At 38.7% G+C, this 14,596-nt stretch overlaps 1 protein-coding gene across 4 annotated transcripts in view; it reads left to right on the plus strand.

Moving 5' to 3' along the window:
• The window catches only part of MICU2 (mitochondrial calcium uptake 2), a 105,512-nt gene that overhangs the window by 37,782 nt on the left and 53,134 nt on the right, over nucleotides 1-14,596 (plus strand). For all 4 annotated transcript variants that reach the window (XM_066369183.1, XM_066369182.1, XM_066369181.1 and 1 more), the window contains exon 2: nucleotides 3,382-3,526. In XM_066369183.1, coding sequence (XP_066225280.1) covers nucleotides 3,382-3,526 — 145 coding nt within the window. The remainder of the gene's footprint in view (nucleotides 1-3,381; nucleotides 3,527-14,596) is intronic.

Below are 14,596 nucleotides of genomic sequence, written 5' to 3' on the forward strand. Positions count from 1 at the left end.
AATAGAAAAAATCTGTTTAAACCTCCCTAAACATAAAATTTCAGCCCCAGACGGTTATACTAGCGAATTCTATCAAACATTCAAAGAAGACTTAGTTCCTATTCTACTCAAAGTCTTCCAAAAAATTGAAGAAGAAGCAATACTTCCAAACACATTTTATGAGGCCAACGTAACCCTCATACCGAAACCGGGCAAGGACAGCACAAAAAAAGAAAACTACAGACCAATATCTCTAATGAATACAGATGCTAAAATACTAAACAAAATACTAGCAAATCAAATACAACAACATATTAAAAAAAATAATACATCACGATCAAGTGGGATTCATCCCAGAATCTCAAGGATGGTTCAACATACATAAAACAGTTAACGTAATACACCATATCAACAAAACAAAGAACAAAAACCACATGATCTTATCAATAGATGCAGAAAAGGCATTTGATAAAGTACAACACAATTTTATGTTTAAGACTCTCAACAAAATGGGTATAGAAGGAAAATATCTCAACATGATAAAGGCTATATATGATAAACCATCAGCTAACATCATATTAAATGGTACAAAACTGAAGGCTTTCCCCCTTAACTCAGGAACAAGACAGGGTTGTCCACTCTCTCCACTCTTATTTAATGTGGTGCTAGAGGTTCTAGCCAGAGCAATCAGACAAGACAAAGAAATAAAAGGCATATTGGAAAAGAAGAAGTAAAGATATCACTTTTTGCAGATGATATGATCCTATACATCGAAAACCCCAAAGAATCTACAAAAAGACTACTAGAAACAATAAGCCAATACAGTAAGATCACAGGATACAAAATTAACATACAAAAGTCCATAGCCTTTCTATATGCCAACAATGAAACATTTGAGAACTAACTCAAAAAATCCCCTTCACGATTGCAACAACAACAACAAAAAAAATACCTAGGAATAAACATAACAAAGAATGTAAAGGACTTATATAATGAAAACTACAAACCCATTGTTAAGGGACATCGAAAAAGATACGAGATGGAAAAATATTCCTTGTTCTTGGATAGGAAGAATAAATCAAGATGGCCATATTACCCAAAGCAATATACAAATTAAATGCAATTCCCATCAAGGTTCCAATGTCATTTTTTAAAGAAATGGAACAAAAAATCATCAGATTTATATGGAACTATAAAAAACCCCGAATAGCCAAAGCAATCCTAAAGAAAAAGAACGAAGCTGGGGGCATTATAACACCTGACTTCAAACTATATTCTAGGGCCACGACAATCAAAACAGCATGGTATTGGCAGAAAAATAGACACTCATACCAATGGAACAGAATAGAAAGCCCAGAAATAAAACCACATATATATGATCAAATAATTTTTGATAAAGAGGCCAACAACACACAGTGGAGAAAAGAAAGCCTCTTCAACAAATGGTGTTGGGAAAACTGGAAAGCCATATGCAAAAGAATGAAACTCGACTATTGTTTGTCCCCCTGTACTAAAATTATTTCAAAATGGATCAAAGACCTAAATATAAGACCTGAAACAATAAAGTACATAGAAGAAGACATAGGTTCTAAACTCATGGACCTTGGTTTTAAAGAGCATTTTATGAATTTGACTCCAGAGGCAAGGGAAGTGAAGGCAAAAATAAATGAATGGGACTACATCAGACTAAGAAGTTTTTGCTCAGCAAGAGAAACTGACAACAAAATAAACAGCCAACTAAATGGGAATTGATATTTTCAAACAACAGCTCAGATAAGGGCTTAATATCCAAAATATACAAAGAACTCATAAAACTCAACAACAAACAAACAAACAATCCAATAAAAAAATGGGAAGAGGACATGAACAGACACTTCTCTCAGGAAGAAATACAAATGGCCAACAGATATATGAAAAGATGCTCATCTTCTTTAGCTATTAGAGAAATGCAAATCAAAACTGCAATAGGATACCACCTCACACTTGTTAGCTCAGCTATTATTAACAAGACAAGTAATAGCAAAAGTTGTAGAGGCTATGGAGAAAAAGGAACCCTCATTCAGTGTTGGTGGGAATGTAAAATAGTACAACCATTATGGAAGAAAGTATGGTGGTTCTTCAAAAAACTGAAAATAGAACTACCTTATGACCCAGCAATCCCTCTACTGGGTATATACCCCAAAAACTCAGAAACATTGATACGTAAAGACACATGCAGCCCCATGTTCATTGCAGCATTGTTCACAGTGGCCAAGACATGGAAACAACCATAAAGCCCTTCAATAGAAGACTGGATAAAGAAGATGTGGCACATATACACTATGGAATACTACTCAGCCATAAGAAATGATGACATTGGATCATTTACAACAAAATGGTGGGATCTTGATAACATTATACGAAGTGAAATAAGTAAATCAGAAAAAACCAAGACCTATATTATTCCATATGTAGGTGGGACATAAAAACGAGACTAAGAGACATTGATAAGAGTGTGGTGGTTGGGGGGGGAGGAAGGGAGGGGGAGGGGCACAAAGAAAACTAGATAGAAGGTGATGGAGGACAATCTGACTTTGGGGGATGGGTATGCAACATAATTGATTGACAAGATAACCTGGACATGTTTTCTTTGAACATATGTACCCTGATTTATTGATGTCACCCTAGTAAAATTAATTAAAAAATATATATATTGTGGCACTTTTAAGTTAGATATGCCTGGTTTTTTATCCTGATTCTGCCATTTACTTTATAGCTTCTTATCTAATGTAGTATCTGTTGTTCAGTTATTGTGAGGACTAACTAAATAATCCATGTGCTTAATTAGTACAATGCCTCATACATAGTAAGTGCCCAATGAAAGGTTAGCAATAAATATTTCAATATTGTCTCTATCAGCATTTGGGTCAAGATCTAAGTCCCACTGCCTGGACTATAGACTCAGACTCCTACATTAACAATATTTTACCCACTCTTGTTCTTTTAACACTTTCCACCTATGACATAAATATATTTTTCAAAACAGAGCAATGTGCCACATACGCCATATTTTATCTTTAAGAAAGCACAACTCTACCAGATCTGTTGCCCACCTATCTCTCTAATCGTATCTTCAGCCATTGTTCCTTGAACACACTCTTTCTCCTGAGAGCTCCACGGCTCAGTACCTGCAACTCATTTTGGCTCCTTAATGTCACCTCTTTAAAGAGGCCTTCTCTGACTGTCCTGTCTAAAACATTATTCCTTAGCATTTTCTTATCTTGTTTGTATTTCTTCTGGCACTTCCCATTCCCTTACATCATTCTACACATTTACTCACTAATTATAAGATTGCTTGAGAAGGAACTGATTTGAGGAATAATACTGAAAGAAATCTTATATTGCCATATCTTTGTCTTTTAGAAAAATGGTGACTATGGGAAGATGATGGCAAGGTTATCTCTTCGTAAACAGCGCTTCATGCAGTTTTCTTCACTGGAACATGAAGGAGAACATTACATGACACCTCGAGACTTCCTCTTTTCAGTAATGTTTGAGCGCATGGAACGTGAGTTGCTTTGTGTATTGGGGGGGGGGGGGTTAGTTTTAAAAACAAATATTGGGGCTGAAAAGCCTGTTTTTCAGAGTTAGTAACATGTTTTCCTGATTTTAATTATCAGCCTCCTTTGTTCTGTGCACTTATTGTTTCAATCCTTGTGACACAAGTACAGTTAAACTTTTATATGTATATATTTATCTAAGAAATAGTTGTTTTGTGTATCAGTTTTTCTAAGGAGAAAGAAGGAAAACAGTTAAGTTTTTTAATGTCATTAGTCAAATTATTAGTAGAATAATTATTTTATCCAACATGTTAGTTTTTGGTGTTATTAAAGTTTTAAGTTGGGCAAAAAAGTGAAACTAATTAAAGTTTATAATAAAGAGGGCCACATAGTGGAGTCATGATGCCATCAGTAACAACAACAATAAAATAAAAAGCTGAAAAAATAAAATGAGAAGCAAAAATACAAAAACTATAATTGCATAATTTTAGTTCATAAATTGACAATGCTTAGTTACTTCAAATGATATCAGAAGTATTTTATTTTATTATCTGAACTAGTCCCTTTTACTTTACAGGAAGTAGATATGACCCTATCCTCTGAGCCTTATATTATAGGAATGTCCTAATGAAAATTTCTTGGCTTCCTGACACTTTTTAAAATATTCTGGAAGTACTGCCCTGTGGGTAGTGATATACAGACAAGGAGAGACAGGCTAAGGCAAGGTGTGAGGAGCTCAAATTTAATTGTATTGTTATCTAGAGCAGTAGTTTTCAACAGCAAGGTCCATGGACTGGTGCCAGTCCACCAGACATTTTGTGACAGTCCACAAAAGAGTAAACTACCTGAAAACCACTACTCTAGAGCAATTTATGTCCCATGGCATTCTTGAAAACAACAGGCAGTCAACTAACTGGCAATTAGTGGAACTTAACACCTTGTGGTCAGGGAAAGACCAAGAGAGCTGACAATGTAGTGTCATCCCAGTGACTGGGCATTCCCAAAGCTGTGCTTTCCTGAGAAGTAACATCAAAGGAGCCAACTAAAGCAACTCAGCCAAACACTAAACAAAGAAATGACAAACCCTGTGGTTGGGGTGGGTGGAGCTGATACCCAGAGTTGCTACTATATTTTATCTAAAATTGCCTGTTTCAAAAAACAGAAACATACAAAGAAACAGGAAAGTATTACCCCACTGGACAAAATAGTCAACAGAAACTGCTTGTGAGTACAACTCAGAATTGGCAGAAGACTTCAAACTACCCATTATAAATCTTTTCTCTTTTTTTTCTTACTGCATTTATTAGGGTGACACTGATTAACAAAATTATACTGGTTTCAGGTACACAGTTCTACAACATATCATTTGTACACTGTATTTTGTGTTCACTTCCCCAAGTCAAGTCTCCTTCCATCATTTATCTCCCCACACTCTTTTCTATCCCCCCCAGCAATCCGTTTCCATGAGTTTTTCCACTTTTTTCTCTTTTCTGCTCAACCCTACACCCATTCCACAGTCCCCCTACAGTGATCAGCCTGCTCTCTATCTATAAGTCGGTCTCTATTTTGCTTGTCAGTTCATTTTTTTTTATTAGATTCCGCATCTAAGTGAAATCATAAGCACTTGTCTTTCTCTAACTTACTTCATAATGGTCTCCAAGTCTATCCATGTCTTTTTTATGGAGAAGTAATATTCTATTGTGTAAAGGTATTATCCGCTTATCCACTGATGAGAACTTGGGCTGCTTTCAAATCTTGGCTATTGTAAATAACGCTGCAGTGAACATAGGGGTGCATAATGTATTCTTTTGAATTAGTGTTTCAGATTTCTTCAGATAAATTCCCAGAAGTAGAATCACTGGGTCATAAGGCAGTTCCATTTTTAATTTTTTGAGGAATCTTCATACAGCTTTCCACAGTGGCTGTACCAATCCGCATTCCCACCAAAAGTGCACTAGGGTTCCCTTTTCTCCACATTTGCACCAATATTTGTTGTTTGTTGATTTATTAATGGACGTTCTGACAAGTGTGAGGTGATATCTCCTTGTGATATCTGATCTTTATTTCCTGCCTTCTACTTACTTTGGGCTTTGTTATTCTTTTTCAAGTTTCTTTAAGTGTAAAGTTAGATTGTTTACTTGATTTTTTTTGTCTGATGATAAAGGCATATAATACTATGAATTTCCCTTTTAGGACTGCTTTTGCTATGTTTCCATAGATTTGGGGTTGTTGTGTTCTCGTTTTCATTTGTATCAAGGTATCTTTGGATTTCTTCCTTAATTTCATTGTTAACCTATTTGTTGTTTAGTAATATGCTGTGTAGCCTCCATGTCTCTTTGTTTTCCTTTTTTATTTTGTGTTTGCTTTCTAGTTTCATACCATTTTGGTCAAAGAAGATGTTTGGTAATTCTATCTTAAATTTATTGAGACTTGTTTTGTGTCCTTACATGTGGTCTATCCTACAAAATGTTCCATGTATACTTAAAAGTAATATATACAGGAGGTCCTCAGATTACAACACAGTTCCGTTCCTACGACAGTGATGTAACCCAAATTTTGGTGTAAGTCAAAACATATCATAGCCTAAGTCATTTAGCTATACTAACACAGTTGTAAAATCATAATCTAGAACATAAAAATACAACTAAGCCACAGAAAAAGAAAAAGGACAAATATACTGTACTGTACACTGTACTGTAGTAACAGAAAAAAATGACAAAAAATGAGTGTGAAAAAATTTCCTTATCGCCTGACCAGGCGGTGGCGCAGAGGATAGAGCATCGAACTGGGATGCAGAGGACCTAGGCTCAAGACCCCGAGGTCTCCATGTTGAGCGTGGGCTCATCTGGCTTGAGCAAAAAGCTCACCAGCTTGGACCCAAGGTTGCTGGCTTGAGCAAGGGGTTACTTGGTCTGCTGAAGGCCCATGGTCAAGGCACATATGAGAAAGCAATCAGTGAACAACTAAGGAGTCGCAACGAAAAACTGATGATTGATGCTTCATCTCTCTCCGTTCCTGTCTGTCTATCCTTATCCATCCCTCTCTCTGACTTTCTCTCTGTCTCTGTAAAAAAAAAAAAAAAAAATTTCCTTATCTTTATTCCTGTTGGCTTGCATACTGGAAGGGGCATTGCAAGGTGGGAGAGAGTTGCCTATTGGGGGGATGAGAGGCTGAAGAGGCAAGAGAAACTGCAAAGGTGCTGGAGATACTGGTTCAGGTGAATCAGGATTGCCCAAACATACAGGAGACGTTGGAGATGATTCTACCTGTACTACACGTGTTTCATTTCGAGAAGCAGCTGATGTGGAGAGTTACAGGATCTGTTGCAATCCTCTCTACCTTCTTAAAAAATTGTTCCAGACTAGTCTAGAAGGTTGATGACTTCTTCTCTTCCTAAACCTTTCTAGAGCATTGCAAGTCATCCATAACAGCTCTGTAGACCTCAGTGAATCTGTTATCACTGGGGTCCTCAGCCTGGAATTTTGCCAACCCATCCTCTACCATAGAATAACCTTCTGTCAAACCCTTGGAAGTAAATCTCTTGGGAACTGGGGTTTCTATCTCTTCCTCTTCAGTTAGCTGATTCACCTGCTGAATGAGGTCCTCAGCAGACAGCTCCTCTCAATGGGATAGTAGCTCTGTAATACCATCATGATGCTTCTCCTCTTCTTCAAAGCACTGCCATCTGAAGACTAAATTTAGGAGCCATGCTAAGGGCCAAAAAGTCGCCAAACAAAACAACACAAACGGAACACTTGTGTTTTTAACAGTCCAGATAAGCATAGTGGTATATATAAATGTAGTGGGAGATAGATAAGCATAGTGGGGGACGCCAACTCCCTCACTCATATGCCGTGTTATTGCGTATTATTCTGTCGCATCCAACCAAACTACTGTAGTTCGCCCACATAGTCCATAAATAAATGCTAACGCATAAGCCAAAACACTCACGTCTCAATTTTTTTAAGTTTTTATGGGAGTGAGCATCGTAAACTCAAAACATATGTCAAGATTGTCATAACCTGAAGAGCCCTGTATTCTGCTGCTTTGGGATGAAATGCTCTGAAGATATCAATGAAATCCATCTGGTGGAGTGTATCAATTAAGGCTTTCATTTCCTTATTGATTTTCTATCTAGAAGATCTATCCATTAATGTCAGTAGGGTGTTAAAATCCTCTACTATGATTGTCAGTCTCTTCCTTTATGTTCATCAAGATTTGCTTTACATATTTAGGTGCTCCTAAGATGGGTTCATAAATGTATACAAGCGTTATATCTTCTTGTTGGATTGCTCCCTTTATCATTATGTAGTGTCCTTTATCTCTTATTATAGCCTCTTTTTTTCTTTTTCTTCTTTTCCAAATGAGAGGAGGGGAGACAAAGAGTCAGACTACCACATGTACCCCACCCGGAATCCACCCTGCAAGCCCCCTACTGGGCAGCAATGCTCTGCCCATCTTGGGCTGTTGTTTGGCTACTGAGCTATTTTTAGCACCTGAGGCAGGGGCTCCATGGAGCCCTTCTCAGCATCTGGACCCATGCCCTAGAACCAATCAAGCCATGGCTGTAGGAGGGGATGAGATGGGGGGGGGGGGGTGGAGAAGCAGATGGTCACTTCTCCAGTGTGCCTTGACTGGGAATTGAACCCAAGACATCCATACACTGAGATGACACCCTATCCACTATACAACCAACCAGGGCCGATTCATATCTTATTTTAGTAATTTAAGACTTCTATCTTTTTTTATAATCAAACTAGCTAAAGGTTTATCAACTTTGTTGATATTTTCAAAGAACCAGTTTTTGTCTTCATTGATATTTCTCTGCTGTTATTCTAGTCTCTGTTTTTTCTCCACTCTAGTCTTATTACTTCCTCGCTTGTGCTAGATTTCAGTTTAGTTTGCTCTGGCTCCTTAATTGTATATAATTAAGCTATTAATTTGAGGTCTTTTTTAATATACACAATCACAGCAATAAATTTCCTAGTTAGCAGTGCTTTTATTTTTTAGTATTGAATATGTTGTATTTTCATTTTTATTCTTCTCAAGGTATTTTCTAGTTAACCTTGTGATTTCTTCTTTGATCCATTAGTTATTTAAGAGTGTGTTGTTTAACCTGACCAGTGGTGGCACTGTGGATAAAGCGTCAACCCAGAACCCTGAGGTTCCCCAGTTCTAAACTGCACAGACTCATCCGCTTGAGCACAGAAGTCTCTGGCTTCAGCAAGGGGTCACTGGCTCAGCTTTGGCCTAAGGTTAGATCCCCGGTCAAGGTACATATGAAAAGCAGTCAATGTACAACTAAAGTGAAAGCAGCTACAAGTTGATGCTTCTCTCTCTCTCTCTCTCTCTCTCTCTCTCTCTCTCTCAAACAAGATGTTTAATTTCTACATGTTGGTGAATTTTCTAGCTTCCCCTGTTATTTCTAGTTTCATCCCACTTTTTTGGGAGGGGTGTGACAGACAGAGAGGGACAGACAAACAGGAAGGGAGAAAGATGACAAGTATCAGTTCTTCGTTGTGGCACCTTAGTTGTTCATTGATTACTTTCTCATATGTGCCTTGACCAGGGCTACAGCAGACTGAGTGACCCCTTGCTCAAGCCAGCGACCTTGGGCTCAAGATGGTGAGTCTTGCTCAAACCAGATGAGCCTGCGCTCAAGCTGGTGACCTAGGGTTGTCAAACCTGGGTCCTCTGCATTCCAGTCAGATGCTGTATTCACTGTGCCACCACCTGGTCAGGCTCATTCCACTTTTATTAGAAAAAAATACTTTGTATGATTTCATTGTTTAGGTTTATCATTTTTGTTAAATTTTAAGCATCATATGGTCCTGGCATGTTTCATGTACTCTTTAGAAGCGTGTATAAATTACTTGAATCTCTCAGATGAAGAGTTCCATAGGTCTGTTAGGTCTAACTGGTTTCCAGTGTTGTTTGAGTTTCTAGTTTCTTATTGAGCTCTGTGGTTGTTCTGTTCTATGTTGAAAGTGGAGTATTGAAGTTTCCATTATTGTAGAACTGTCTTTTTCATTCAGTTTTTTCAGGTAGGGTTTTAAAATACATAATAAGCCCTGACAGGTTGGCTCAGTGGTAGAGTATTGCTTGACATGTGGATGTCCCAGGTTCAATACCCAGTCAGGGCTCACAGGAAAAGCAACAATCTGCTTCTCCCCCCTTCTCTCTCTCTATCTCCCCTCCCGGAGCATGGCCCCAGATGGGCAGAACATCGGCCCCAGGCAAGGGGTGCCGGGTAGATCTCTGTCAAGGCGCATGCAAGAGTCTGTTTCTCTATCCCCCCCTCCTATCACTTGGAAAAGAAGGAAAATAAAATACATAAAGAATATGAGCTCTTTTTTTCTTATCTATATATGTGTATACATAAAATGCAGTCTACAGGAGTATTGACCAAATTGCTAATAGTTCACTCTTACTTTTGGAATTACCATTTTTTATATTTTCTTTTTGTTCTTAAAATTTTCTAATTCATTTGCAACAATGTTTATTTGTATAAAAGAGAAAAAGTTAAAAATATTTCTTAAAGATATCTACATTTGAAAGGTAAATGAAGCAAGAAGAGCCAATTATAGAGAAGTTTTTAAATAAGAACATTGACCGAGGATGAAAATGCAGTATCATGGAAGTTGGGAAATGTTTGGTCAGTACTGTGGGTATTCCAAAAAGGTCCCTGCAGGATAACTTGAGAAGAGGCTGTTGAATTTCCTCACTAGCATCATTCACTGAAACTTTTGGTAGATCGGTTTCAAAAGATCAGTGGCAGATAAAGAGAGAATTAGGAAGTAATGAAAATGGCAGGTTTAGATTGTTTTTTCTAAAAATTCTCATTCAAAGAGGTATAAAACAGAGAGTGACAGTATGAGAGAAAAAAATAATGAAAGAATTCTTTAGAAATAATTTATAGCAAAACAGGTGTTGGTTTTCAGAAATGTCTATGCTGTGGCCTACACTGTAATTTATGTTCATTGTTTCATATTAGGGTTTCTTTTGTTCTTTCCTCTCATATTTTATTTTCCTTTTTTGGTAAACCTCTCCCTCCCCCTTGCCCAATTCCCTTCTCATATTAGGGCTTCGAGTGGAGGTTGTAAAAACTATTAGCATCCTCAAAATATTAACTTTCATACACTTTTAAGTAATATGTATTAATGTCTGTTTTCACACAGCTCCATGGTCCACTTTTTTGACACTCAGACACTTGTGTTTTCTTCCTCATCTCAACGATTTACTCTTGGGCTTAATGTCTACAAAGAATTTTTCCTGTTTATGATCTTTCAATTAAATCTAATTTTTGCTTTACTCTACCTTATTTTAGCCACAGGCACAAGCTGTTCTTCTAATCAAGTTCAAAGTTTACATACATGGTCTTTTTCTTTGTTTCATTATTGTTTTTTTTTATGAAACCCTTGACTTAATAAAATTTGGTTATTGTAATGTTTCCACCTTTATTATTCACTGGAATGCAGTTAAACTCCTATCAGAAGACATTTAGCTAAATCAAGAATTAAGTAATTTTGCAGACCAAATAATACATCCTGGCCCTGGCCGGTTGGCTCAGCGGTAGAGCATCGGCCTGGCGTGCGGGGGACCCGGGTTCGATTCCCGGCCAGGGCACATTTGCTTCTCCACCCCTCCCCTCCTTCCTCTCTGTCTCTCTCTTCCCCTCCCGCAGCCAAGGCTCTATTGGAGCAAAGATGGCCCGGGCGCTGGGGATGGCTCCTTGGCCTCTGCCCCAGGCGCTAGAGTGGCTCTGGTCGCGGCAGAGCGACGCCCCGGAGGGGCAGAGCATTGCCCCTGGTGAGCAGAGCATCGCCCCTGGTAGGCGTGCCGGGTGGATCCCGGTCAGGCGCATGCGGGAGTCTGTTTGACTGTCTCTCCCTGTTTCCAGCTTCAGAAAGATACAAAAAAAAAAAAAAAAGTAAAAAAAAAAATAATAATAATACATCCTTTATGCATATAATGTCCTTCATCTTCATTTTCATCATGGATAAGAATAAGAATAATCTTGGTTACATTCCTTCGGATCATGATGAACAGCAAAACAAGGGGAAAAGAGCCAGCCCAGTGACCCATGATCTTCCCATGTAAACAGAAGGAAACAAAACAATCTGAGACTTACTAGATCCTAAGTTTCATTTACCTGGTATTTATCTTTCTGAACATTTTTCAAATAATACACTTTATTAATATTAATTGTAATTGATGGAGTTATTTAAGCCATCTTCCCAGGCCACTTCTAAGTGGTGCTGGCTCCTTCTCCTTCGGTGCTACGCTAACCTCTGAACATATCTGCTTTAACACCACTTGTCAGACTATGATTTTAACCTAATTTCTTGAAAGTTTTTTTCCAACATCTAGGAACCCTTTTATAAGTCCTCTTAAGAGTGAAGTCACAGCCTGACCAGGCGGTGGCGCAGTGGATAGAGCGTCGGACTGGGATGCAGAGGACCCAGGTTCGAGACCCCGAGCTCACCAGCTTGAGCGCAGGCTCATCTGGTTTGAGCAAAAAGCCCACCAGCTTGAACCTAAGGTCACTGGCTCCAGCAAGGGGTTACTCGGTCTGCTGAAGGCCCATGGTCAAGGCACATGTGGGAGAGCAATCAATGAACAACTAAGGTGTTGCAACATGCAATGAAAAACTAATGATTGATGCTTCTCATCTCTCTCCATTCCTGTCTGTCTGTCCCTGTCTATCCCTCTCTCTGACTCACTGTCTCTGTAAAATAAATAAATAAATAAAATTTAAAAAAAAAAAAGAGGAAAGTCACAGCTTAGCTGTCTGTCCATTAACCCCTTAGTAACAGCCAAGAGTAAGCAAAAATGAGTCACAGAAGAGCTGTCAAGGACAGGTCTGTTAAGAGGGGAATATCCATGGGAAGATATCACAGGACTTCTGCCCTTTGCTGGTCTTGACTATCCTTGCCTTTATATACTGCATGCCCTTATTTACACTTACAATATAGATCTTTATTGCCAATAAATAAGTCAAACTCAGATTAATGAACAAGCATTAACAGTTTACTCTGAAAACTGAAGGGGTTATAAATACAATGACCACAAAATGTATTACGGTGTTTTTACTAAAGTTGTTTGTATGAGCCCAGGTCTTTGTGGGTTTATCTTGGACTTTTGAAATTCCACAAATGAATTCCGCTGGTTTGAGCAAGGGGTCCAATTCGGCTTGAGCCTCCCCACCTCTGTCAAGGCACTAATGAGAAGCAAATCAGTGAACAACTAAAGTAACACAACTATGTGTTTATGCTTCTCATCACTCCCACTCTCCCTTTTCCTTTCTGTCTGTCTCTCTCTCTCTCTCTCTCTCTCAAAATAAAATACTGTAAAAAAAAAAAAAAGAAGAAGAAGAAAGAAAAACAGCCCTGGTCAGAGAGCTCAGTTGGTTAGAGTGTCATCCTGATGTTCAATGTTCCTCTCTCGCGCTCTCTCTCTTCCTCTCTTGCTGAAATCAATAAAAATTAATTTAAAATAAAACATTAATTTCTAAAATGATTCAGGTTGTGAATATCATGAAAAAATAAAGACATGAATTCTTTTTTTCTAACATTCATATCATAAGACTTCTGGTGTATTGTACTAAGAAACTGGAGAAACTATATACAATTTTAAAAGGTCACTTGTCAGCAGTTTGTCCAGTTTTGAAATGTGGCATCAACAAGCTGTAAACCAGGAGTCCCCAAACTATGGCCCACGGGCCACATGCGGCCCCCTGAGGCCATTTATCAGGCCCCCTGCTGCACTTCCAGAAAGGGCACCTCTTTCATTGGTGGTCAGTGAGAGGAGCACTGTATATGGCAGCCCTTCAACAGTCTGAGGGACAGTGAACTGGCCCCTTCTGTAAAAAGTTTGGGGACCCCTGCTGTAAACTGTAAAACAAAAGCTGACTAGGTCCTGTGCCATCTAAAAGGATTTATTTGGGGAAAAGAAAGGATTGCAATGTTGTACATGCAAATGTGGTGAGCCACATGCAGAACTGAACCCAACATAGAGAAGGTACTTTACAGACAAAAGAAAAAGGAAATTAGGGCTGGTACAGTTACAACCACGGAGCCCTGTTGTGACCCTGGTCGAGCTATCACCATGACATGGTGTAGGAGAGCTCTCCCCACAGGCCCTCCTGATTATGTCCAGGGTTAGTTAGGTCTCTGTCATAACTTCTAACAAAACATCAGCCTAAAAGATTTATTCACCAATGCCACAATGCATGTCCCTTTAGTCTTTCCTCTTTCACAGCTGAGGCATTGACTTCTCTCTCAGATTATTTCCATCACGTGTCTACAAAGCAGAGGTCGCTGCGATTGTGATAAGCTCTAACTCCTGGTTAGGAAACCTGTTGTTGATGGGGATCTGTCATACATGAAACCCAAGGGACATAAAGTAACTCAGTCCAGCCTGATAGATAATACTAAGTTAGTGTATCATACTATAGTGAATATCCTGGAGGATATAGGCAATTAATAAGCTATGAGCCCTCAAAGAGTCTGCAGTCTCATGGGAGTGACTAAACCAAGACTAGAAATTACTTTGTAAGCGTCTGTCTTCAAGCTGCCTTCACTCCTTTCCACCTTCTTACTCGATGATCTTAATCAGTGCTTTTGCTCTTTCCTGAACACTGATTCCCATATGTTTCTCCAAAACACCAGACCCATGAGTCTACCCGTTTTTGGATATCTCCTCTAAGACAGTGGTCCCCAACCCCCGGGCCGCAGACTGATACCGGTCCGTGGGCCATTTGGTACCAGTCCACAGAGAAAGAATAAATAACTTACATTTCCATTTTATTTATATTTAAGTCTGAACGATGTTTTATTATTTTTAAATGACCAGATTCCTCTGTTACATCCCTCTAAGACTCACTCTTGATGCTTGTCTCATAAGTTCGACAATTATGTTTTAAAATACCACAGTTTTTACGCCAGTTGCATAATTTTATTTTGTGCATTTATCCGTCCCACCCTAAAGGCTGGTCCGTGAAAATATTTTCTGACATTAAACCAGTCCGTGGCCCAAAAAAGGTTGGGGACCACTGATCTAAGAAATACCAGTGGTGC

Source organism: Saccopteryx leptura, chromosome 2 (assembly GCF_036850995.1).
Source record: "Saccopteryx leptura isolate mSacLep1 chromosome 2, mSacLep1_pri_phased_curated, whole genome shotgun sequence".
In the NCBI taxonomy this organism is placed as follows: Eukaryota; Metazoa; Chordata; class Mammalia; order Chiroptera; family Emballonuridae; genus Saccopteryx; species Saccopteryx leptura.